Genomic DNA, 25,515 nt, shown 5'->3' on the forward strand with positions numbered 1-25,515 from the left:
GAATTGCCTTTGAACCTCAGGTGGTACACACCAAATCTTTGTGTGGCCGAGACTTGCATCCTCGGTTACATCTCAGTCTGAGATAAATTTGCAGTTTGGGTATGGCATTAGCTGTCCATGTAGCCTCCTTTTGCAGGCAAGGGGTGGAGTTGCTTGGGCCAGAGCTGATGAGGACTCTCCAGGCAGAGCTGCCTACCCCATCACAACATTATTTGGATTAGCTCCACTCTTTGTACCAGCTTAGCCAGCCATATGCGTTAGACCTCAGTAGAAGACTTGCACTTGAGCTTCTTTGCCAATCTTTGTGTGTTCCAGAAGAGGAAGATTGGCCATAGCTGATCCCAGGTGTCTCAGTTGTCTAATTTCCTATCAGAGCAGCTGCTAACTTGTGTGAGGATTCATTGAAAGCTTGATGCCCTAATCTAGGTTATTTAGAACAATTGTCTTTCAGTGTTCTTAAAATACAAATTCTCTACAGAAAAGAACACCCAATAATAATTTATTTTTTCATATTTAAAAATTCTGGATTATTTTAGTGTAACTAATAATTTGCTAAAGCTCACACACATTGAACAAGCCTAATATTTGTTTGATCCATCTGCTACCTCATCTCTTAACTCCCAGTCCTGCAAAGCAACAGACAAAACTGCTACTTAACTTCTGTCCTTAATTAGTGTAAAGGGACATCAGCCAGTGATTTCAATGGAGCCTTGATTCTGGAAGTCATAAGTCATTGGCAGGTGGTGAAAGGCAGACATAAGTGCTGCAAAATCAGAGGTGGTTTTAGTTCCCTTCTTGCTCAGTGATATACCAGCTTGGAGTTGTAAATGTTTGTACAAATAGAGAACTCTATTCCCCCTAGTTACAAACATTATTAAAACTGAGCCAGTAGTTGCTTTTTGGACAAAATGTTTTTATAATTAGAATTCATAATCATACCTGATTTTAAAATGATGTTTTTAGGAGTTTCTAAAGTCTTAGGTCTTAATTTTTCAAATACTTTCTTTCTGATTTTATTTTTATGTTTCTCCAAGCTTGCCTAAAACTTTATTTAAGTTTTAGATCAATTATAAAAGAAATTTCCAGGGAAATAGAGGTCAGTTTTTAAAATGAATGATGCTGTGATCTGTGATCAGAATACAGATTTGCAATGAATATACTCATATAAGCAATAGTTAAAAGCTCGAACTTGGTAAATATCTTATAAACTTTTTAAGTCCATAGTAGTAATGCAATTATTATTTACAGATTTTACATTAGAGGATTTCTAAGAAAAACTTGTTCCAAACATTTTTTCTGAATTTGTTGCACTACAAAATTATGTATTATTTTACACATTTGCAAGTACTGTATTTTTAAAATGTTTTAAAGAAGCCTTCTGAAGGAATTTTCAGATCTTGAATATAAGTAAGGACTATATTATAAGGGCACAAATCACAGTTTCTGTCAGGGATGCTGGTAAAATAAGTGTTCTTTGATTTGTGCTTTTTCCCTTCTACTTGCTGAGGGTTTATTTGATTAAGTAAAAATGTGTCTATTGCAAGAGGACTCAATTGGTATTTTCAGGTATGGGGTAGTACATGCCCTGTTCTTGTTTATGCCATTCTACTCATTCATTTTGATTTCTCAGTTTTTATATTATGGTAATTACATTAGCAGTAACAATCATATACTGTCAGGGGTGATGGTGGTTCTAAAACGTTGCTTGGTTTTGAGAATTACAGAAATGTTTGTGTTCTTGTTCCCTTGTAAAAACTGTCATTGAGAACATTTTAGTGCTGACACATAAGTGAAGCTAATTTGTTATTGAGACCTGTCAACTTTTCAACCTCCTATGTGCAAACACTGTTAGTGCCATGTATGTAATAAGAAAAGTGCTAAATACATGCCTTAATGCAAATTTTGCTAAGCCTAGTGCAGAGCACATCTGAAAAGTCATAAGCTTACTATATTATGGTGATTTTTTTTTTTGCAATTGCTTACTTATTCTTTTGCTTTAAATACACCTTGCTGTTATACGTAATGAGTGGGGCTGAAATTGGTTTCATTTATCAAAGATGTGAATGACACAATGGATGCTTATGTACTCTGCCTGTCAAATCCATAAATGCTGCTGACTGAGCTAACTTCTGTTTTTCCACATGTTTCCTGGTTTTCTGTCAGCTTTCAGTCTTCCACGGGTCATTCAGTAAACACTACTCTGAGTGACTTTTTTGAGTTACCATATGTCAATCACACTTATTTTCTCTGCTTTTTTATAAGCAGAGAAAATAAGCTTGCTTTATTTGGGTTTGGCTGTCTTCTGCAGGACAGTGTCTTGTGTTCTGTTTCATTCCTAGCTCATTTCTGCTTTTAGCTGGGGTATGGAAGAGGTTGGGGATCAAGGGGAAGGAGTGTCTGATCAAAGTAAAGGAGGAGCCAAATAGAAGAGAGGGAGATAGCAGCAGGATTTGCAAGTGTTCTTTAAGCATATTTAATTTGAGCTGATCTGCTTAAAAAAAGAGTGGGGACCAGGTGAGGGGGGGTTGAGGAAAGTTGAATTACCTTAAAGCTTTTTTCAGCAAGCATTTTCAGGAAGTGGTGTCACCGTAGATAAATTTTTCTTTTCTTAATTGTATCATGACTAATTCTATATAATCACTATTTCTGTGGGGTGTGGGATTAAAAAACTGCTGAATGTCATTGTTTCGCGTCTACATTTTTTCCTAATGAGGGATATATCATTGTATTAAATATATTCTCGGTGCATTGCTGATCTGAGTAACCTGACATTGAAGGTGCTAAGTGTGTGTACTAAATTTGAGAAAGTCAGTGAGAACAAGAAGTTTCTTATATTAGACTTCTAGGGTACAATAAAATACGCATCAACTATGCTAATCTTTCCTTTATAGAAAATAGCCTTAAATGAATTTGTGGGTTTTGTTATTGTTTTTAATAGTATTTCAAGTACCACATTCCTCATTAGAGATGAATGAGAGGAGCCCCAATGTGTCTTCAGTAGAGCTGGAAGAAGCATGTGTATTTCTGTAGCCTCCTGCCAAGCTTCTCACATCCTCTGGGGACTCCCTTTGCTCTGAGTAAGGCCGGTGGGAGCTATACCCAGGAGCTGCTGTTCCTCACCCGTCTGCTGCAGGGCGATGGGTGGTCACTGACTTCAGACTAAACAAAACTCCCACAGATGACCACACTAGCTGGGCTTCGTGACTTCTATCTTCTCCCTCTATTACTGCAATCACTTTCTTTTCTTTCTTTTCCTGACTCATCCTTCAGGAAAATCTTCAACTGAATGTGTTGCCTTTCAGCCATGGCATCTGTTAAACTCCACTCCTGATGGACCTTGCTCTATCTTTCTGTAGTGTTGCAGGATATCCCTGTATTCGTAGAGCTTTAAGAGCCCCAAAATATGTGTTTGGATTGAAAATGAAATGCGAGGCTTTCCACCTATAGTAATTTGGATTATTGCCTTTGCTATTTATTGGCAAAAATGTCCCTCTGAAATCTCCAGGAGTGATGTAGTTGCTTATAATTGAAATTTGTATTGCTGCTCCTTAGTCACATAACAATGTGCATTGGTGAAAACTTGTACCAGCTCTGGAAAGAGGAAGGTGTTTTTGGGTACACATCATTTGCTGCTAACTTGCTCATGTCGCAGAAGCTAACTTTAGAAATAGACGTGTCAGTGATGGGGCTGAATTTGTGTAACAAGCTTGGCAGTATTACTGCTTCTGTTAGGACACAAGCACAAGTAAATATAAGATGAATTCCAGCAATTTGCAAGTGACTCAAAGCATTTACATGATAAACTGGTGCATTTTTGTTTCCTTACATTTTTTAAATGTTAGAGCTGACAGAGTTTGGTTTTGTTTTATCGTTTTCTTTGAAAATCTAAATCCATTTCTTTCTCCTGGGATATTTCAGTAATAGTCATATGCTGTTAAAATAAACAAAATTTGGATTTTTAAAACAAGAAATGAATCAGAGTTAAGTACACAGGATAATAATATATCCTATAACAATATAACATTTGGAAAAACCACAAACAATCTTCAAACAAAATTTAAAAGAAGTTAGATCCTTTTATCAAACATCAGAGGGATAAGCTTGTTTTCTTAGAGTCTAACTGGAAGGGATTTTCCAGAGGATGTTAGAGATTAAAAGCCCAATCCTGAACTTTCCCATTTTTCCACCTGACATGTAAGGTATATTTTAATTTTTTTTCTAATTCTGGACATGAAAAGGTGCTTCTCCTTAAACTATTTCTGTTACTTTAGTCCTGCTGTACTTAAGGGTTTGTTATGAATGCATTTTGCTTTTGTGGTTTCACAAGCATTTGAAATGAAGCTGATTGTATATAGGTTACAGCACTAGTAATGTTTTTCCATTCTTTAAATTTTGAAACACATTGCCATGGATTGAATCTCTGTAAAATAATGTCTTTTTGAACTTTGCTTAGGATGTGTTGTCCCACCTAATTTCTCTTTCAGTAAATGTAATTCAGTTTGCACAGTTATAGCACTTTTTAAAGAAAAAAATATTTTTCAAGAGGCATGTTGTCTGGTCGCACATGTCAATATTAAAATTCATGGATACAGAAGTTAATAGTAGGTACCAAGAAAATAATGTTTTATGAAGTGTTAGAAGTCTTTCAGGACTCACTTGGACAGAAAAAAAAGTTAAATTGCATTTACTTCATTGAAGGCTGACTTTTGCAATCAAAGAACAAGTGAGGTATAACTCGATCAAAACCCAAAATAGATCGTCTGGCACACAGCTCAGTCTTATTTAGAATGAATGTTGATCTTGTTATAGTACTGTAATGCTGAGCCTGGGTCAAGAACCTGCAGGTTGCTGCCCAGACTTGAGAATTTATCCCCTCCCCACTGCTTTCTAACCAGCATCATTGGGTCATGTCTGCACTGCATTTGTAGGCTCTGCGGGGTACAAGTAATTCCTGCTCGACTGTGTTGCTTGGCTCTTGGGCATTTTAAAGTAATAATGATGCACAGGCTGATTGTGTCTGTGTCTACTAATGTTTGTAAATGTAAAATAATCATTTAAGAATTGCTGTGTGTTGCAGTAGAATTTTATGCTGGCTGAATTTGTCTTTCAGATACATATGCAATCATACCATACTTTGTGAAATTATGATTTTATAGGGAACCAGGAAAAGGTTACCAAATGCATTATAATTGTGTTTGTCTGTTTGTTTTGTTGTTGTGTGGAGGTTTGTTTTTGTGGGGGTTTTTTGAGTTGTCAGAAGTAATGAGCTTGGAGTTGTAATTCAGTTGCATATAAAAGCTGCCCATTCTAGTCTAGCACTGGTAATCTAGTGTCAGGCAAAGTTACTGTGCTGATCCACCATCTATGTTCATACACACTGGCTAAGTACAGCCTCCAGGCTTTGTGTGAGCACTGGCTCTTTGACTTGATAAATTTGCCATGCTGATGACAAATGTATTTTTACAGTGTCTGTACTGGTGTACTGCTAGAAATAATTGAGCTGAGAGGCTATTAAAATACTGCCTTCCTTTTATGTACATCAACAAGTTTTTGAAACTGCAGAAGTGATTTCAGTTGCAGTTGAAGGTTTTTATTAATGTTAATTTTACAGAGAGATTTTTAGTAATGTTAATTTTTTCCAGTGGATGTTTGTAGCTCTTGAAACTGAGTGAAACAACAATCCTTGCCACATACCATATGGCAAGAAAAGATAAGTGAAGTATTGGGAAATAATGATAGAGCAGAACTATCATGTGCATAATAAACAGGTATTCTTAAACATTATTCTTTAGTGGTAAACATTTTGTGCCATGATTATATGAAATTGTGCCAAATTATATGAAATGAAATTATATTGATTTTTAGGTTGGTGGGATATAATATTTTTTCTGGTAATTTTAACAAGTTTGCTGTGGTCTAATCTGAGTGGTAATCACGACCAGAGAGCTAAATAGCAGCCTTTGATTTTATTCCGTGTTCATGTATATAAGTTATATTTGGGATACTCTCTATAAAAATATTAGAGAAATTTAATGTTTGAATTTAATTTACTAATTGACAGCTCTTTACTGTAGAGGTTTCAATTAATCAGTTAATTTTCTGTCTCTTGTTCCCTGGCTCACTTGGTAACTCCTTAGAAAATAAATACTGAAATATGGTTACAGTTCCTGATACTTCTGAGACAGATGAATTTCTATAGTCTGTCCCACAAAAGGCTCAAACCAAATGTCTAAGTTTTTGCTAATGCTATCTGGGATGCAAGGTGGCTTTGTTTTCTGGAGAGTGATGATAAGCAAAAGTTTGCAGATTTGCACTGGACATCCTGCAATTTGTGGGAAGTCCTTTATTTCTGCTGGCCTTAGTTTCTATAAATTGGGAGTGTCAATGCTTTTGGAGATCACCATATAAAATTATGTGTTCTGCTTCAGATCTACTATTGCAGCGAATATTTGAATGGCAGCCATTTCTGAGTATCCTTTTAGGAAAACCTTAGTGACATATTTGGGTGGTAAATTCAAGAGGATGTTTGAAAGTTGTACCGAAGGACACTCTCTACTCGTTAGATATAGCTGTGATAGCACCTAATGTGCTTGGCTCTGAGCTTAAAGGCTATCCTGAACAGTTTTAGCAGGGACACCCTCATTCATTGGGGTGTATTCAGAGTCAGTGCTAATGTGCAAGTGTTCTATTTAGAAGGATTTGCAGGGGATCAGCTGATGCAATGATCAGTAGTGTGTGGAGGGGTTGTGAGAGGCTGTGCAACATCAAGTTCTGCATAACCTCACTTTGGAAGCAGCCTGGCATTCTGGACTTGGGCTTTACTTGTGCAGGTTTTATTCTGGTGCAGTAATGCAACAGTTCAGCATTCCTGTGCTTACAAACCTGTTGCAGGGAGTGAGGAGCAGGGTGTATGTATGCTCCTAGTAGTGTCCGACTCATCTGATACCACCCCAGTGCATATAAATAGCACACAGAAGTATATAGCATCATCTAACCTCTGATACTTGAGAAGATGAGTGGAAAATGCACTGTACTTCTAACATTTCTGAAGTGTAACCTCTTAGTAGGAAGTCTTGGCAATGGTATTGAGTTAATAAAGTTTTTAACTACTTTTAGAAACTAAACATGTAACATTCCTCTAAGCCTTGTTTCAGTGTAAAAAGGGGTGTAAAAATTTCTTCATTATAGCCAAAGGAAGCTTTGATGGGTCAGTAGCTGCATCTTGGGAGGCAGGTTTGCCATCTGGAAGGTTTTCCTAGCTTTTACAACTTAACATCATTCACTCGCTAAATGTATCTTACTTCTGTGAGGTACTGGTAGCTTAGGGATTGTTTTATGCTTATCCTGTTCTGTCACATCTGCCTTTTCACTTTATCTGTGCCTTCACATACGTGCTGTGATGTCCATTCCAAGTCACATGGCTCTTATGTGTTGGAGCAATAAAAAACAACTTGTACATGTCTCGTTTTGGTTTTTTTAATGATGATTGTCAAACAGAAATAAAGTTAAGATGCAGATCATCTTTGAGGGACCTGAGAACTTTTTGTCTTCCTGGAAAGAGAAAGAGACAGTTAAGTACTATAGTTTTTTCCAAGATGTGTATGTTGTATCTCATGAATTTTACACAAACTATTGGAATCACAAGCTCGGGTCTTTAGATAAATGCCAATGGTGCATTTGAAACTGAAGATCTGTGAGCGCTGGTGTTTCTTCCACTAGCAGAGATATTTTAGGATGCTTAGCTTTTGATTGTGACATATCCTTTCCTTGATTTATGGGGAGCATAGTTGGCTGAATTACTATCTAGGTTCACTTTGTGCAGGCTGCAAATAAAGCTTGTGCTGTATCAAGTCTCTTCCAAAGAACTCCTTAGAAAGATTAGGCCAGATCAATGGATTTCCTTCTTTGCTACACCCTATGCTATAAGGCATTGTGGAGGCAGTGTCTGTTTTGAATCATGTAACTGCATGTTGCTCCTACTGAAGAATCATCATCTTAAGGAATGAGCCTGAAACTTGGGGAAGCAGCAGTCTGCACTTCTCTTTGCCACGGACTCTATGTTTTAGAACAAGATATTTTTTTCTTAGAGATGGCCAAGAACTGCTACAGTTAATAGAATTTATTAATGTAACTTGTGAAACTGTTTCATAATCAACTTGCAAGTACTTTGGAATCAGTAGCCTTCCCTAAAAGCAGAAGGAAATTTTTCTGCATTATTTTCTCCTTTTGCCTTTCTTCATCAGAATGAAAAAAAAAAAAAATATATAGAATCTTTATCTTCCAATGAACCTCAAATTCAACATTTAGTGAAAAACCTAGCTTGGTATTTGGCAGCTGTACTTGGCAAAGAAGAGAAGATGTGGGTGTTGTTTCTGAACATTTTATTCTGGTTCTTGTGCTGCATTATATAAATGCATCCTTGCATGAGTGTGCATGTGAGCTGGAAGCCTCTAGCTCTAGTGTATTATATGGCTGATGCCAGGAGGAGGAGGGAATATATTCCTCATTAAGAGAAGCTACATCTTCAGTAAAGCAGAAAAAAGAAACACAGGACTTCTTTTAAGGGTATGGTTTTTTGTTTGTCTCTTTATTCAAAAAAGAAGCTATTATGTTGCAGTAGCAACACATTAGTAAGTGGAAACTGATGTTTGATCTGCCAAGTGTACAAGCAAGCTTTGTGGTTATGAGACCAAGACTGTGCAAATGCCAATACTTATGCATGTGTATATGAGCTTTGTGTTTGTAAGTAACTTTATTATGTATCACATCATGAAAATGCATCCCATTACCATCACCTGAAGTAGGGAGTTATGAAATGTATTGCCTGAAGTTTTACAACTGCCTCAGTTATTAACCACTGCTTGATGAACTACCAGTGTTAGTAGATTGGGATTGATGCTATTGGCATGTTAAATTTAACCGTGAAATCTTTAAAAGATCTGAAGGGCTTAGAACGTAAAACAAAGTAATGGATGAAGTGTTCGGTGCCTTGGCTTGGATCCAGCTTGATGTCCTAAATGAATGCATCATGAAACCACAACAGATCAACCCAGATTTACATGAGTGATGCAGAAGAGCCCTGAAGCTAAGCCAACATAGTGATTGAATTAGCTCTTGCATTTAGAGAGGCTTCTCCCTCCCGGTCAGACTTCTAAGCACTGATGGACTTGTGTGGGGAACTCGCAGTTACAGACTGAAGTATGCCTACATTTGGGAGGAAAAGAAATCTTAGAGCTTCAGAACTTTTAACTTTGACAAGTGTGACTGATTTTTCTTTTAGGGGGGAAGGGGGAAACACTGTGAACATTTCCATTAGTGGTGCTTTGGTCAAGGACCTGCCAATCTTCCCAGAAATATCTGTTCAAAATTTGAAACATTTTGTTGCCACAGGGTTGATAAGTACCTTATGTGTTGCCCACCTTCATACAGTACCTGCCTTTTTCTTTTAGTAAATAATAACTGCACTGTAGTGTGATGCTAATAAATGGGACAATTTTGCAAATATCTGTGTGTACAGGTGCAAAAGTACAGCATTTGTGATCTCTTCTCTACTTTATTTTTAATAAACTGATTTTTATAGGTAAATAAATGTCAGATTAAAGACAAGACATGGTGGATGACCAGAAGCATTCCTCTTTTTGAGTAATCGTGTTTTTAATAAAGTTTTGTTTTTACAAGATTCAGGGAAATAGTTATTAAAAATACAGGGACATGAAGTGTGTCTTTATTCTAGAGATTTGTATCATGGCAAAGATGTTTCAAAGAGATATTGGGGACATTCTAAAAATATATTCTACAATTCATGTTTTTAACTGGTACCCTGACATAAGATGTTAAGTTCCAGCAACTATTTTATTGATGTTAGTGCTATATGCAGTTGCTGTTTATGTACACTTTGATACTTCAGTAACTAGATATCTCCATTTTTGTTTCTCAGCATGATGTATCACAGACTTTGCTCAAAGCAACTCTGGACAGTGTGGTTGAAGAGTGTGTCAGCTTTGTAGGAGTTGATATTAACATCTGCTCAGAAATACTATTAAGGTGAGTGAAACATTTTCCTATTCCAGTAATTACATGGCTCTGGATCACAGAGTCTCTGTTTAGTCTGCCATCCGACTCGAGCTCAGCTGGAGCAAATGGCTCTTGCGTTAAACTTCCAATTACATAAAAATGACACAGTAAGACAGTATTTCACTGAATCATTAAGAGTCAGGTTTTAAGGTTATGTGTGATTCTCCAGGGTAAAACTATTCTTCAGAGAAAAACAGATATTTAAAAACTTTGAGCCAACACTGCAATTTTAGAAAAATGCGATATAAGTAATTTGTATTTTTACACTGAGAAAGGGGATTTTCAAATGTACTTTGTCTCTTAGAAGGTATTTTTATAGGTACTTCTAAGTGGAACAGGTTGTAAAACTTGGGCGAGGAAAGGAGAAAAGTAAAGATTTCAGGGGAAACTTGAAAAATTTATCCCTTTTTACCATTTGTTTTTTGTTAAGTGGTTATGCCATGTTTACTTGAAAAATGTTCTGGACTTTATTTTTCTTGGTTAGAAACTAAAAGCTCATTCTCTCTTTAGTGTCTAGAATTCAGTGTTGTTTAAGTGACTAACTCTCAGAAGAGCAAAAGCGTTGCTGTCATCCTCCATAGTAGGAGGGGAAGGAAAAGAACGTCCATAATATTCTGTCCATATTCTTCCATAATATTATTGTCTATAATCAGTAATGAAAATTATATCAGGTATGAAAGCTAGGAAAATTGCATTCTTGCTAGCTCTATATTTTAATTTTTTAGCCCCTTAGAATCATTCTTAAAAACATCTTTCCATGTTTTGGAAAAGCCTCTCTTTCTATTCTTTTGGTTTTCCACTTTCTCTTTCATGTTCTTTTTCTGCATATCCAGCCCCTAGCCGACTGTGTACATGCAGTCTTAAGTTTCCTTCAGAGACACAGTTTGAGATTGTCACCCTAGCTAGATTGCAGCCTGAGCAGAGCTTTCTGCTTGTGGTTTCTGATGCATCAAATATACGTCTTGACTCATACGACACAGGGAAGGGATGACAGTGCTACAGTTTTCGCATTACTGCTGAGTATTGTGTTGAAAAACTTGAGACCATCAGCAGAAAATTCTGTCAGCTGTGTAATGTTCCTTTGTCAGTGTAAATAAGATGGATTTCTCAATGTTTCTGAGAAATTTTTGAAGAAAATTCCATTCCTAATGATTAATATTCTGTCTGTGGTTAAAGGTGTGTCCCTCTAATTTCATTCTGCACTTTCACCAACTTCGGACTATTTTTATAACTTTTGCTTAAGCATGAGAATAATGGAAAGATTTTTTTCTTTTTTTCCCCTGAGATTTTATGACTCTTGCTGGGTTTGCTGGTGGTGTTTTTCTAGAATCAGTCTGTGCCATTCCACAAACAGGTCACTGCTGCTGCTGCTGCCTTAAAGTAATGGCATCTGATATATAGATCCTAGTGGGTGACATTTCCTTCTCTAGTGCCAGGAGTAACTCCCCATGAGAGCTCTTTTCTCTGTTTTTATGATGAACATACTCCACACACAGAAAGTTTTACTCACATGTACATACAGAAGATGTGCAGTAAGCCCGCTGCTTCCTGAAGCAACCTGGCTAACTGCTGTTGGACTTCACAGGTAAGTTCTTGGCCAGGTCCAAGTTACTCTCAGAACAAGTCATGCAGCCTTTTCCTGATGCTTTTTATTTCAAGAACAGCTGAGAGAAAAGAAACAAGCTTTGTGGATCAGTTAAACTGCGTGAGGAAGGCAAGCTGCTCCCAGCCACTCTCCTTCTGGATAGCAGACATGAGCCCTTCATGTTGGAGCAAGGTGTTTCACTACCATTGGAAGAGCTGAGAGGGGACTGTTCTTACAGGAACAATTTATCTGTTCTGAGCCCTCCTCCCACACTGTTTCCTGAAGAGGGCAGCTGGGGGCAGGCTCTAAGACATGACAAATTGAATTGGCATTACGGAAATAGCCAACAGATCATAAATTACATGTCCCTGGATTACTAGTTAGGCATGTACAGAACCATATTGCTGTACTAAGTTTTGTTGACTTGAGTGGATTCCTTCCATAGAACTAAAAGAAGGCATCCTTTTTCAGATGATGCCTTTGGTCTGGGAGTCTATTTGCTAATTTCTTAGCAGTTTTTAAGTTTTGTAAACCAGATTTTCTATAGGAATGTGTATCCTTGTAATGGGTAGCACTTGCATTGATGACTGTTCAATGGTAATAAAAGTATTCTGTAAATTTTCTCTTAGACACATTGCAGGGCTGAATACTAACAGGGCTAAAAATATAATTGAATGGCGAGAGAAGAACGGACCATTTATAAACCGAGAACAGCTCAAAGAAGTTAAAGGTTTGGGTCCCAAAACCTTCCAACAATGTGCTGGCTTCATCAGATTCAATCAAGAGTATATAAAGACGTTTTGCAGGTAACAGAGGTTTTAACTGTTCTGACTAAATTGTCTGAAATAGGATAAGACTTTCCCCTTTTCTGCTTTGTATTCATGCTTGAGGCTCAAGGAATCCTAGACCACTGTGCTCTGAAATACAACAAATTAACTTGTTGAAGTTGATGGTTCAAGTTCTTCCTCTGAATAGTCATGACTTGTTAGCCTAGTCCTCTAAGTCAGGGTTTTGATAAATATGTAAGTTTAATCAACAATTTTGCCCCTGAATTGGTGCAAGAAATTTGTCGTGTGGCAGTGTTGGGATCTGAGATATTAAAACTTTAGTCTTGTGTTTCAGGCATAATTTAGAGGTCTTTAAATTAATTAATTTAATGTGGTAAAGCTTATTCTGCAGAACTTAATGGTAGTAAGCTAGTGCACATCTTTGGAGTTTCAATTTCATTACCTGGAGAGAGGAAGTTGAGTAGCTGCCTCGATCAAACAGTGTCTATATTATACTCCTGTGCCTAGCAAGTGTGATGTGACTGTCTTCTGTCTGCAACATGTGGGGCCTTTTCCCAAGTCCAGTTTGTCAACAGTGCGTCACCCTCTTCCCTGTCATCTCATTCCCTGATTCTGTACCAAGTCTTCTACTCTTTCAACCATTCATAGCGTTCCTCTTGACCTTTCTACAGCTGAAAATGCCCTTTCTAGCACAATGTCCCTTCTCCTGTCTTCTCTCATTTCCCTTTCCAAAATAAAGAACTAAGAAAGGGCACGGTGGTAGCACCATCCCCACACTTTTGCCACTGGCTCTTCTCAAAGAAATATTTTCCTGGGAAGCACATGCTATTTTTTAGCCAGCGCAGTGCTCAGAAGTAGTACTGTATTCCCAGTTGCTGCTGGCCGAGCAGCACACGCGTAACTTCCAGGCAGGACGTGGGCACATAGGGACTGGCTTTCTGCCCAGGTGGAAGGTATACAGATTGGTTGCCCATCTGGCAGGGAAGCATAGGCTGCAGGCCAAATGGTGCTCGCTGTAAGCACCAGAAGACCAAAGAAATTGCTTCCAAAGCTCTCTATGATTGATAGGTCTTACCTTGTACAGATCTGTTCTAGTTTCTCTAGTTCGTGCTGCAATATAACCAATGAAGAAAAGGCTGATGGGTTTTCTTTTCCCCCCCAAATGTTCACTGGTGAAATTTGAACATTGTTTTGGGTTTTTTTAACCTTCCTGGAACATGATTCTGATGTTAGTGAGATGCCATAAAACCTGGGAGCACTGTATAACCTGAGAAATGGATTTTGAGGCCAAAGTAAAGCTCTAACACCACTGCCTCCACAACACTTCTTGTGGGTCCAGGTGACATAACCAGAGGCTTTTGAAATGAACTTTGAGGTTTCATTTTTATTCTTTCTAATCATGTTGATGACTTTAGAGTGCTGTGTGAAATAATTTTTGTGCTTTTTACTTGAAAGTTAACAAATAGTGGTTATTTTAAAAATTGGTATGGAAAGAGGAAATTATGTCTGCATTTCTGCCAACAGTTGATGAGTGGAGCCCAAAATGCCAGTGCTGGTTTCAGGTCTTTCAGTGTGTTCTCTTTTGTCCTCCAAAAGCAGGAGCCACTTGTGATTTAGGAAACAAAACCAAAAAGGCATGAAAGGAGCATTTGCAGTAGGAGTCATTTGATGCCTTTAATGTATCCTGAGAAATTTCTTTGTTTGAGGGAAACTTCCAGGGAAAAAGTGTGTTGGTTTTGTGTGTGGACACTGGGCCAGGATCATCTTTGTTGAGAATGACATGTCTATTTTTGATTTCTGGCAGTAATAAGAAAAATGAACTTGGAAGTCGTGCACTTTTGACTAAAGCAGGTGCGCTGGGTAAAAAGAAGAGTAAACTAACACCATGTGCCTTGCAACAGCCCAATCCTTTGGACCAAACTTGTATTCATCCAGAGTCTTACAACATTGCAATGAGGTAAGTGATGGGAAAGCTTTTGAACGACTGACACCATCAATTATTAAAATGGAAGTACTGATTTTTCTGACAACAGTCTGCTCAGCCTTTTGAGGCAGGAATATTTATATTAATTTGAAGCTTTCACCCCTTTCTTCAAGAAGAAGGCATGCTTTGGATATATGCGAGCATGTGGCATTACTACGGGCCTTTAAAATTAAATTTTGACATTGCAAGATCTAATTAAGATGTATATACAAGTTCCCAAACACACGAATGCTATGATTGTTTTACCAAGTGGCTAAAAGAAGAGAATGGTTTTTGTGTATGCCAGAAAAAAGTAATTGGGAATCCATGTGTGTCTCTGAAATGCTACTATAAACTGTGATCTTTTCTATCAGCAGCTCTGATTGAAATTGGACTTTTTTTTCTCTTCAGAAAACATTATTTCCTACCATAAATGGGCACATATTTATTTTTCAAGTGATTTTTGCTGAACAGACTCTTTTCTTAAAAAGTACTGAAGCTAATTTCACCAGTAGCCAGTCACTTTAAGGTTCTTGTGATCTCTGTTGGAAATATTATACCTGGACAAACAAACTCTTGCTTCCTGTTTTATAAACAAAACCATCTTTAAATCTCAGAGAGAGATGCTGAATTTCTGAATTCACGCTTGACTTTCTTATCTGGAAAAGTCATACAGGACTTCTCATTTTTAGGACACCTTCCCTTCAGTGTGTACTCTGTTCTCACTTCCTATCCATAGGTCTCCATGCTTTCCTTCTGCTAGGCATGCAGTGCACTTTTGTTTCCATCCTCTCCCTGCCACACTTCATTCTTCTTCGTGCCTGATTCTAGGACCCACTGTGCAATTTCCTGGTAGAGTCTATTGCAGTTGTGCAGTGTGTAGATAACTGTTTTCTCCTTTTCCATGATCATTTCCCTTTTTTCTTATGCATCAGCATTTGTTACAAAGTCTCTGCCGTGTGGAGCTATGGGAAAAAACAACCAGGCAAGCTCCTAATCTTAATGATCTTATATTTGGTAGGTGATTTGTAGGGTGTGCAGCTTGGTCACCCCAACTGGAGATTATTCAGTGTAAGTGAGTCAACGTGAAAAACAAAAATAAATTGGTTATTCAAAGATAATTTTGATTTTTCAATATTGAATTTCACTCAAATTTCAAGTACTGGGGTTTTAGTTTTTACCTTTCCAGTCCTGGTACACTAATAAAATAATCAGTAAAGTGGTCACAATGCTACCAGCCTTGCTTGAAGTCTGATGTGGAAGGGTTGCTTTAGGGAGTGGACAAGTATATCCAGGTAATGGTGGAATACTACAGTAATTCCCCTACACACAGTGTTTTCACAAAGGTTGGTCAGAAAATAAAGAATTGTGACTTTGTTTCCAGAGCAGGAAAGGTTACTTTTATATCTGAAGTGGTGAGTGGGATTGCTATTGCATAGGGTAGAACAGATATTCACATACAGCTGAAATTCTACAGTTTTAGTAGGTATCACAGATCATGTAATTGTGATTCGAAATTTGACTGGGAACCCACCACTAGCACTATCTAAAAAATAAATAGAATAAAAAAACTTAATGAGCACAACTTTTACATCTCAGCCAAGACAGTGGTTTGAGTCCCAGGCTTGTGCGTGTTTCAGCGATGGGCTAGCACCTATTGCACAGCCAGCACTGCTTAGAAGGTACCTTGCTGAATCTTAAAATAATGTCTCACCTTCAAACTCGCATTTCAAGAGCTTCTAAGCCAATGCAGAAGTGCTACGTGGCTGGAGACCAGTGTTAATTTATCTCATCATCTCTCTTTGGATAATGCAATTATTTTACAGTAGATTTCCAGCAGTGCCATTTTCTATTTTCTGTTCCTCACCAAACACTTTGCCTTCCTAGACTGAATTTTCTGATGTAGTATTTAGGTCCAAATGTATGTCATAGATATTGTACCATACAGGGTTTTATTGTGGGGTTTTTTTAGGTTTGTTTTAATGCAAAAGAATATAAGCTGATTACAAAGCAAGTATACATCAATTACAATATCTGCTAATGAACCACCAAAACTAATAAGCATAGCACCTCTCTCTGTAACTAACTGAATCAGTCTTTTCTGCATCCTTTGGGCTCTTTCTCTGTTGTCTTCTTACTTTTATAGTATTGCTTCATGTAGTATGATGGGTGGGGGGGAAGTCTCCAAGTGCTTTCTGTGCTTTCTGTGAATGTACTTGATGTACAACAGTGTTTGTATTTTTCTTTTTCTTGCAATCAAAAGATAATTTCTTTGGAAGCTTGTTAAATATGAAGGTGACAGCTTTTATGGTAGAGATTGTAGGAATATGCAGCAACTTGATATCCCAAAATGGTGTGGGGAAGGGGGAAAACATGTTTAATGTTTTTTCATGGCAAATAGCTGTTTTGAGAAAAGAAAATATAGCTGTACAGCAAACTGACAAAAGCCAAGAAGTGTAGTATTAAAAATTGACACTGGTGACATAAGGGCTAAATATAAAGCAGACATCCTCCCCTCAAGCAACTAATGCTATAATTTAGCAATGAATATATATTTAAAATGACTTTTCAAAAAAAGCATATGAGCTGCTAAGCTTCTCAGAACTTATGAAAACAGCTTTCCAAACCTTTTTTCCTGCCTAAATATGAGTTAAGAAAAATTTTTACTAGGAATCCAGAGTGCATGGAGTATTCAACCCAAAGCTTATCGGGGCTGATGGCAAGTTTTGTTGAAAGGCAGTGGATGGGACTGGGCTTGTAATTTCTTTTTGCTGAGCCTACGTTCATGAGAAGGCTTTTGAGAGCCTGAAGATCCAGTTGTGTTCATGGGGTTGGTTGGAGGTGTCTTACAGAAGTTAGGCAGTACCTGAAAGTCTAGAATGTTAGAATTAAACTAGATTAAAACCTAATTGATAGTTCTTATAACTTAAAATAAAATGCATGAGAAAAGTTGAAACTGTTGGATGTAGATTAGAATTGGTATTTAATAATAAAGTTTTCTTAAAAATACATCTTTATGAATTCTCTGGCTTTAGTGCTATCAAAGTATTTCTTTCTTTTTTTTCTATGCTTACACTGAACTTTGTCAGGCAGTGTGTCAAGTTCACAGGTAGATCTGTGCTGCCAAAGGGCAGAATTGTCTTGAATATGACCAGATTTGATCAAAACTACAGTACCTCTTACCACAAAAATTAAAATGTATGGAATAGCTGCTGCATAAATGAATCATAAAGGCTTCCTCATGCAAAGTCTACCACATCTTGCTATGAGAAAGTAGTTTCTGAAAGTTTTATTGGCTTAAAAGTTTTCATGGAAAATTGCATTTATTTTTAAATGAAATAAGATGGTGATTTTTATCCCCTGCTTATAGCCAAATTACCCAAAGGCAGCAGTCTACATTGCAGATTTATGACATGCAAAATTATCAGTTTTTAAAACAATGTTTTTGAGGGATAGAAATTTACCAAAATTTGAAACCACTAATTTTCTTTTTCAGGACTATTTTGTAGCTTGAAAAGCCAATCCATTAAAGAAAAATATGGTTAAAAGAATTACTCCCAAGTGGTGACTTTGGTTGCCAAACTTCAGGCTGAAAACAATTTTTAGGGCTGATTTAGAAACCCCTGAAAAATAAGGTTTTTATAATGGAAACTCTGATGTAATCTTTACTACAGTGGTACAAATGGTGCTGGTATGATTGATTTATGGCATTTAAGCATCTTAACTTAAAATCTGTACCATTTCTGTAAAATAATTGGAAAATATCCTACTGGTGATTTAACACGCTCTGCAGAAGACCAAAACATTTTTGTTCATGGTTTCCACACTGTCAGAGCTTGGCTTTGTCATGTGCAGCGATCAAGCTTATGGACACCTCTAAATATTATGAATTGGAATTTCCGAAAAGTTAAAATAAAAACCTCAAAACTTTATAGACAGCCTATTCTCTTGCAAAGCAGAACCGTGCTTTAAGTTTCTGAAAAGTCTATATGTGAAAACCAGTTTATAGTGGCAGAATCTTCTACATACAATTAATACAATATGTAGAGCATATCCAATTTCTTGGGATGTATTGTTAAAGAATTGGTAGGAAAACAAAGGAAACATTTAGGAAGTCCCCAAAAGTTACAACCAGGTTATGCTTATAGACCAATATGTTGGAAAGAAAAGGGAATGCTTTTCCTTTGTTCTGTCGGTCTGCTGGGTGCAGTTGGTTTCATGTGACTGAATTTTAACATTTGCTGATTTTTTTATTCAAATCTCATTAAAATGCTTTTTGTGATAGGTTGGCACTCAGAATGTGTATTTGCTGCTCACAGATTGCAGCATCTGGCAGGCAGGTTGTATTTTAGCCTGACTTAGAGATACAAATTTTTTGCAAATATAAAAGATCTAAAGCTGTGATTTAGAGTAACAAAGGTGAGGATCTTCCTTGGCTAATTACCCAGGCTTAGGACCTCACCTGGTAGAGGCCAGTCCTGCTCACTGTGGTTGCTTATAACTTAAGATAATTTTTTGACATACTGAGAAGAGTCACTTGCAGTGAAGATTTATGTCTTCTGTGTATTGATAATGCTGCTTGATATCTTCAGAAGGAATTCGAAATCCTGAGAGACTTCCTGTGCTTTTTCTTCACTGAAGCTAACCACTTGGATTTGGTGCTCATTTCAGCAAGGCATTTGTGTTGATAACAGTTTATATTCCATTGTAGGCCAATCAATCATATTTCAAATAACCCTGGTGTTTATTGTACTCTCTATGGGTGGATGTAACAGCTTTGGGTTTTTGTAACAGCTGATCCATGGTATCTCATTTGCTGTGCTGATAAGCTGCATTTGCTGGCTTTGAGGGCAAGTACAGGTACATGAGAAAATGCAGAAGAAAAACTGTTGATGAGGCCACCGAAAGAAAGAGATTTTCTTCTCCTGCCCTTTATGCAACTGGAAACTTGTCCTTTTATGGCATTTCCAGCTCTCTGGCAGGCTGGTTTGCCTCTATCCAGATCCCTGAGTTGTCACCTGACAACTGAGGCAATGCTTAAGGGAAGTAGAAATCAGGGAGGGAGTTATTACTTAGTATGGTATTTGAGCAATGAAGACTAATTGTTGTGTCCTACTTAATAGTGCAGTCTACATGTGAATATTTTTACAGAGGATACGAGTTGTTACTGTGGTGGGAGGCCTTTCCTTACAAGTCATCAGAAATATCTCATGTCCACTTGAATGAGACTGTACTTGCATGTACATGTGTGTGGGTATTCAAGTTATTTACTGTGCAGAATAATACTTAATAAAGTCTTACATTTGGGGTTTTTTTAAAAAGAAACTTTAAAAACTTAAACTCAGTCAATGAACCTTTATGACTATTTCCAATAGCCAATGTCCAGCCCCAGTTAAGGAGAACACTTGCAGAATTGTGGCCATTAAGTATTATAAATAACAGTTCAAATTCATCACTTTTGAAGGCCAGTTCATTCACAGGTTTTCTACTAACTTAACTGGGTTTTTAGAAGCCATATTTTTGAAAGTGATCTTGTCAGTAAACAAAAGAGCAGAAAAAGCTTTCACTGCCAATTGCCATCCAATAAAGAGATTTTGAAACTTTAATGTGTTGTAAAATACAGTTAACAAGAATGATTAGAACTTGGAAATAATGGAGAAATATGCTCCATTTACACTATAAATACTAGACACATAAATCAAATGGTATGCTTTAAATTCGTTGTAATTTTTGGAACTTACATAACTTCCCACTAGTTGCATGTAGAAAAAAATATGGGACAAAACCCCTCAGAAGACCTTTTTAATGGAATTATCTCCTTTAAGTGTAGTATACTAGTTCTTTGTGGATAACTAATCATGTTTCACTATTTTGTATCTCGGGTTGCACTCCGGTTATGTGATATATCAACAATCATGAGAACAGCCAACAGCAGCGTGCCTAATGGTATGGGAGCAAAGTAGCTATGCTGTAGTGGAACTGTGTCTGAATTTCTTTTCTCATTTAGAAACTCATTGTGTCTCAGAATTTATACGTTTGAAATGTCATAAACTGAGTGCTTTCTGCATGCACTCCAATAATCTGTATTATTAATTATTTATGCATTTGAAGAAAAACATATTGGTTAAATAACTTTGGCTAAACCACATAAGTAGTTTTAGATATATTTGAATCTTTAGCTTTCTATGTCCAGCAATTAATTGCAAAGAGTAAGCACAAATAGTTTGATACATAGTCTTCATCGGTAATCAAAAATTTAGGATCCGTATCACTGGTGGGAACAAGAGCAGTCAACATCTGCATTATACAAATACTGCTTTTGCACTTCAAAACATTACTAAATCATAAATGTCTGTATAATTTAAGCTTGTTACTGTCATAAATGTACGTTTTACCTAACAAAGTGCATGCTAATGCAGAGTTGTTTTGTTTTCAGAGTGATTATGTTGCTTTACTGTTAATTCATGTGTGCACTGTGACAAGATGTAATGGCGTATCATGTTGCTTTAATGTAATGAATCCAGTACTCCCAGCTCTTAAGTCGTGTTGCTGGAAATGATTACATAAAACAGAAATGACTGTAACTAAAGCCCTTGCAAAGCTTTAGAACTCCTGCACATTATAAGAAGCTTTTTGGGGGTGGTTAGAGTAACTTCTTAAAAATTTACTGTAGGCTTCCCTTGGTAAAATTTTTACTCCCTTCTGACTGATTTTTTGCATTCCAGTGAAATTTGCATTACCTTTTAAGCATTGCAAGGGCTGTGCTGTAATTTTGTGCAGATGTGTATGTTAAGTGAACGTGATGTGCTTATTTGTTACATTTATGCTACTTTTCTTTCTTTCCTTATCTGGATAAGATGGATGAAATTATGTATTAAATAAAAACATCAGTCATTTATCCATGACCATTCTCTGCAGGTCCTGTAAGACTGCAAAGATTGCTTTTAAAACTAAGGTGATTGCAAAGGTTTCTGAGGATTCTCTAAATCTCAAAACCATAAAATTCAAAGTTCTAAACTGTTTAAATTTCACCCTGTTCTTCCTAAGCCTCTGGCAGCTTTTATCTGAGTTGATGTACATTGAGCAGAAAGTTCACCATTCATTCAGATACTCAACATTTGAGGAAGTAAGGGTAATATATCTTATAAGAATGACCTCACTTCAGAAAAAAAGTCTCATCTTCCCCATTTCTGTTAACTTTTCTTTAGGTTTTGTCTTTCTACTAGATAAACATAGCACTTGAGCTACTGCAACATATTATTTATTTCCCATATGTAGCCAGGAAAATACTTTAAGGACTTTCATTTTTGCACAGATCATTCATGTTCTTATGTTGTGCAGCTGGGGTTGTCATTAACAAATTGTGTGAGAGAGATATTTCAAGGATTTTAGTGAGATAGTTGAACATTAAGAAGATCAAAATATTTAAATTAAGGGAAACCTCTTTTTTACCTCATAGCCATATCCCAGCGTTACTACCAACTATGTCTTTTTTTTTTTCTGACCTTGAAATAACTCTTGGAGGAAGTTGTTGGATTGCTTTTTTAAGGAAAAAATAAACTTTGTTCTTAGCAATGACATTTAAAAATAGAAATTATCAATGTAATGCACCACTGTCTGTTCAGTCAGAAACTTGTGCTTTATAGTGATTTTTTTTTTTTAGCCCAAGTGCCCTCAGGCTATGTTAATTTGAGTAAAAATGATACATTAAATATATAATTAGAATAATCAGTATTTCTAAAACTAAATGCATCTGCAATCACTAAGAAGTTACTTTAATTTGGAAATACTTTAATACATAGGTTTTACCTAAACCTGTCCTAAAAAGGTGAGAATTTCCAAAATAGAAATAATACTGTTTCTTATAAGAGTATTTCTTCTCTGTGTGTGGGCATGCTGGGCTTTGTTACAGTGCTCTGTTTTGCTGTGATATATAACTTATAATTCTGAAATATTCTTAACAGAATGCCTGATTTTTAAAACATTAAAATTCTTTAGAAGTCGATGGGACTTCTCATGTACTTAGAATTGGGCATGTGTTTAAGCATCATCTTCAGGTGGAGCCAAAATTTTACTATGGGCAGTAACCACGTTAATAAATTATTTACACAACTGTAATTGATAACGTAGGACCCAAACCTACCACCCTTGCCTAGATGAGGAATCCTTTTTAATTTCAGATAAATGCTTTGGGATGTCCAGAGGGAGGCGGTTGCAGGGAAGGAGTGGGGGGTGAAATACCGTTCATGAGTTATGCTTGAAGGCTTAGGCACTTGGTTTGTGTCCTGTTTCAGGCTGGTTTTCTTTCCAGCAGTGTGCACGTAGCGCCGTTCATTCTGATTGCGTTATCCACACGTTTCACAGCTTTGTGTGTAACAGGGGCTTTTTAGTACCCCTTGGTGGCTGTTTTGTGTGGTTGCACTCACTAGTGGTGAAACCCACCCCTGATCAATTTACGAAGTCAATGCGCTTCTGCGAAATTCCAATGGTGAGAAAGTGTTACTTGGTGTACTCAAGCCGAGTTTCCATTTGAAGGGAAATAAAGCCAAGTACGTGAATGTCAGCAAACTTGTTTATAGGGGTGGGTGGTAAGGCATACATTATTTAGAAGGTTGAGTCATGAGGCTGGTCGGGTTTGTCATGTTACATCTGGCATGTCAGTCAAAGCTGGGGCAGCTGCCGCCTGTCGCTAGTGCTCTGCTGGGGCATTGTCCAGCCACCAGCATTAGCAGCCCCCAGCAGTCTGGAGAGGAGCACTTCACCTGGGCCTGGGCTCATTTTCAGAGTGATCATTGCAGCCACTTTTGGGGCTCCTTTAAGACCAAAAAAAGGTGGTTTCATTTCACAGAACATCGGATATTTTTCATATCTATTATTAGACAAAATATTTGAGCTGTAGTGGTGAGGTTTGTTAGCTTACAGAAAAAGAAATTGCACTTGATATTATAAAACATTTTGCATGTTTTGTTATATACTTTGCTTCCAAACCACCTTAAACTACTTTAAAACGTGATGTCAAAAGTCAAAATGCAGTCAAAGCAAACTCAATAAATCCTGAGAACAGCACCATCCACTGAGTCCTTAGTAAATTTCATTGTATACTGCCACAAGAAAGATGCATATGCACTAAAATAATTAGTGAATACTGTATTTATCACTACTAAGTGCAAATCTCTGTGTTTGACCAGCACACTTAAGTCACTATGCTTGTACTTGAATTCAGTAAAGAAGTGGAAGTCCTGGCAGCCAGTTATAACAGATGTCCTCCTTTAGCAAAATTAGTGGACATTTTTAAGTGAAGCTTTCCCCTCATGCTCGAAGATGAATTTTGTGATTTACTGAAAGTCAGATATTACTTTAATTATGTCTCTTCAATTTATATTTTGTCAAAAATAAATTTAGTTTTGTGTTTCAATCTGTATGACTTTCTATTGCTCACCATCTGAAAAAATATCAGTTGGATTTCTTGAGTTAAAAAAGAGGAAACAACAAAACAAAAAAAACCGTCTGGATCTCCTGACAAGAGAAACACTAGCCTCAGGTTTTGATAAAAGCACAGCATGTATTTTGGTGGGGGAAAGAAGGTTGAGTATCCAGGGCTTTTGCTCTCTTATAGAGCTGGAATGTCTCCCATCAAGTTCAGGGCATGAACCTGCTGATCAGCTCTTCTTTTGAGACTTCTAGTTTACACGTGTTGTGGAGCAGGATAAGGAGAGGAAAGAGGGATCTCTTTTAGGAATTGGGAAGGAATGTGTACTCCCACTCTGTAGGACAGGGACAATAATTCTACCTTTCTGCTGTGGTGGAGAATATGCAAAAAAAAAAAAAAAAAAGTTCTTCCCACCAACAATATGGGGCATGATAAAGCAGGGTAGAAGAGGCTTATTTATTCATGGTGAGATGCAGATCAGGGCGGAGATCACATGTCAGGACATAATTATTTAGAAGTATTTCTTTTCAGCTTTTTAGATATCAGTCCAAATTTGTCTCAGTCTGCAATGTGTGTATGTATGTGACAATAAGGAAAGATAAGAGTGTTTGTGTTGTGTGAATACTTTGACTTAATGATTACCTAGTGTCTGAAAATGTTCTGAATGTTCTTAATCGTGAAGTTCACAGGCAAGAGACGTATTTCATGCTAAGTTTCTCTTAAGTTGGGTTAAAGATTTTTCATATTAATTTAATATTTTGAATGTTCATTGTTGCTTTACTAAATTGCTATTCATTTTAATTTGAATGAGAGTGACAACTACAATAACAGCATTATAGAACTCTCACTGATTTCTAGGGAACTTTCATGGTAAAAGACATCTTTCAGTAATAGGGAAATTCAGTTTTATTGTGAGATGAAATAATTGGTCTGAAAAAAGATTTTAATTGCATTTCAATATTTTGTTTCTAGTTTTGCAATCTGTTCCAGAAGATACACACATACAGACTCTAAGTTTCCATTTATGTGTCAGGTCAGTGATGAGAGGATATGCACTTGAGAAACTATTCATATTTTTTTAGCAGAAGTTTTGTTCATGCATCAATGATAAGTAATAGAGCAAAGGTTCTGTTCCCACTAAAGGATGTTACAAATCTTTTTATCTTTGTTTGAACTTCCTAGGTTTTTATCTCTCATTGGAGGAAATGCAAATGACATAGGAAAATCAGATATGCAGCAAAAAGTAAATGCAGTAATTCAAAAGGAAGGACTGGAAGGCACAGCCAAAAGGCTTAATACCACTGTGCACACACTGCAGCTGATCATTGATGGTCTCACTCAGCCTGAAGGCTACGACATCCGAACAGGTAAACCTCAGTTTGGAAGGGTGTAATCTCAGTTTGCTTGTTCTACATATCAGTTTTAAACTAGCACACTTTCTTCTTCTAAAATCAGTACTAGATTTTCATGGACATGTAACTCCATTTCTTTTCTCAGTCAAGGTAAAGGCTATATCATAGTCAGATGTTTCTTTCCAGTTTCCAGGTAGGTAAGGAGTGTGAATCCTGTCTGAAATCATGGCTTTTTCGGCCATAGGAAAGGGAGTTGTATGGCTGTTAACAAATGAAATAGTTTCAATATGTTGACTCTCTACTGATTGAATCTGTGTTGGCTC

General features: G+C 37.0%; 1 protein-coding gene across 4 annotated transcripts in view; it reads left to right on the forward strand.

Moving 5' to 3' along the window:
* SRBD1 (S1 RNA binding domain 1) overlaps nucleotides 1-25,515 on the forward strand; it is a 126,636-nt gene that overhangs the window by 98,128 nt on the left and 2,993 nt on the right. For all 4 annotated transcript variants that reach the window (XM_032102811.1, XM_032102813.1, XM_032102810.1 and 1 more), the window contains 4 exons: nucleotides 9,938-10,044; nucleotides 12,289-12,465; nucleotides 14,252-14,404; nucleotides 25,023-25,207. In XM_032102811.1, coding sequence (XP_031958702.1) covers nucleotides 9,938-10,044; nucleotides 12,289-12,465; nucleotides 14,252-14,404; nucleotides 25,023-25,207 — 622 coding nt within the window. The remainder of the gene's footprint in view (nucleotides 1-9,937; nucleotides 10,045-12,288; nucleotides 12,466-14,251; nucleotides 14,405-25,022; nucleotides 25,208-25,515) is intronic.

Source organism: Corvus moneduloides, chromosome 3 (genome assembly GCF_009650955.1).
Source record: "Corvus moneduloides isolate bCorMon1 chromosome 3, bCorMon1.pri, whole genome shotgun sequence".
Lineage (NCBI taxonomy): Eukaryota > Metazoa > Chordata > Aves > Passeriformes > Corvidae > Corvus > Corvus moneduloides.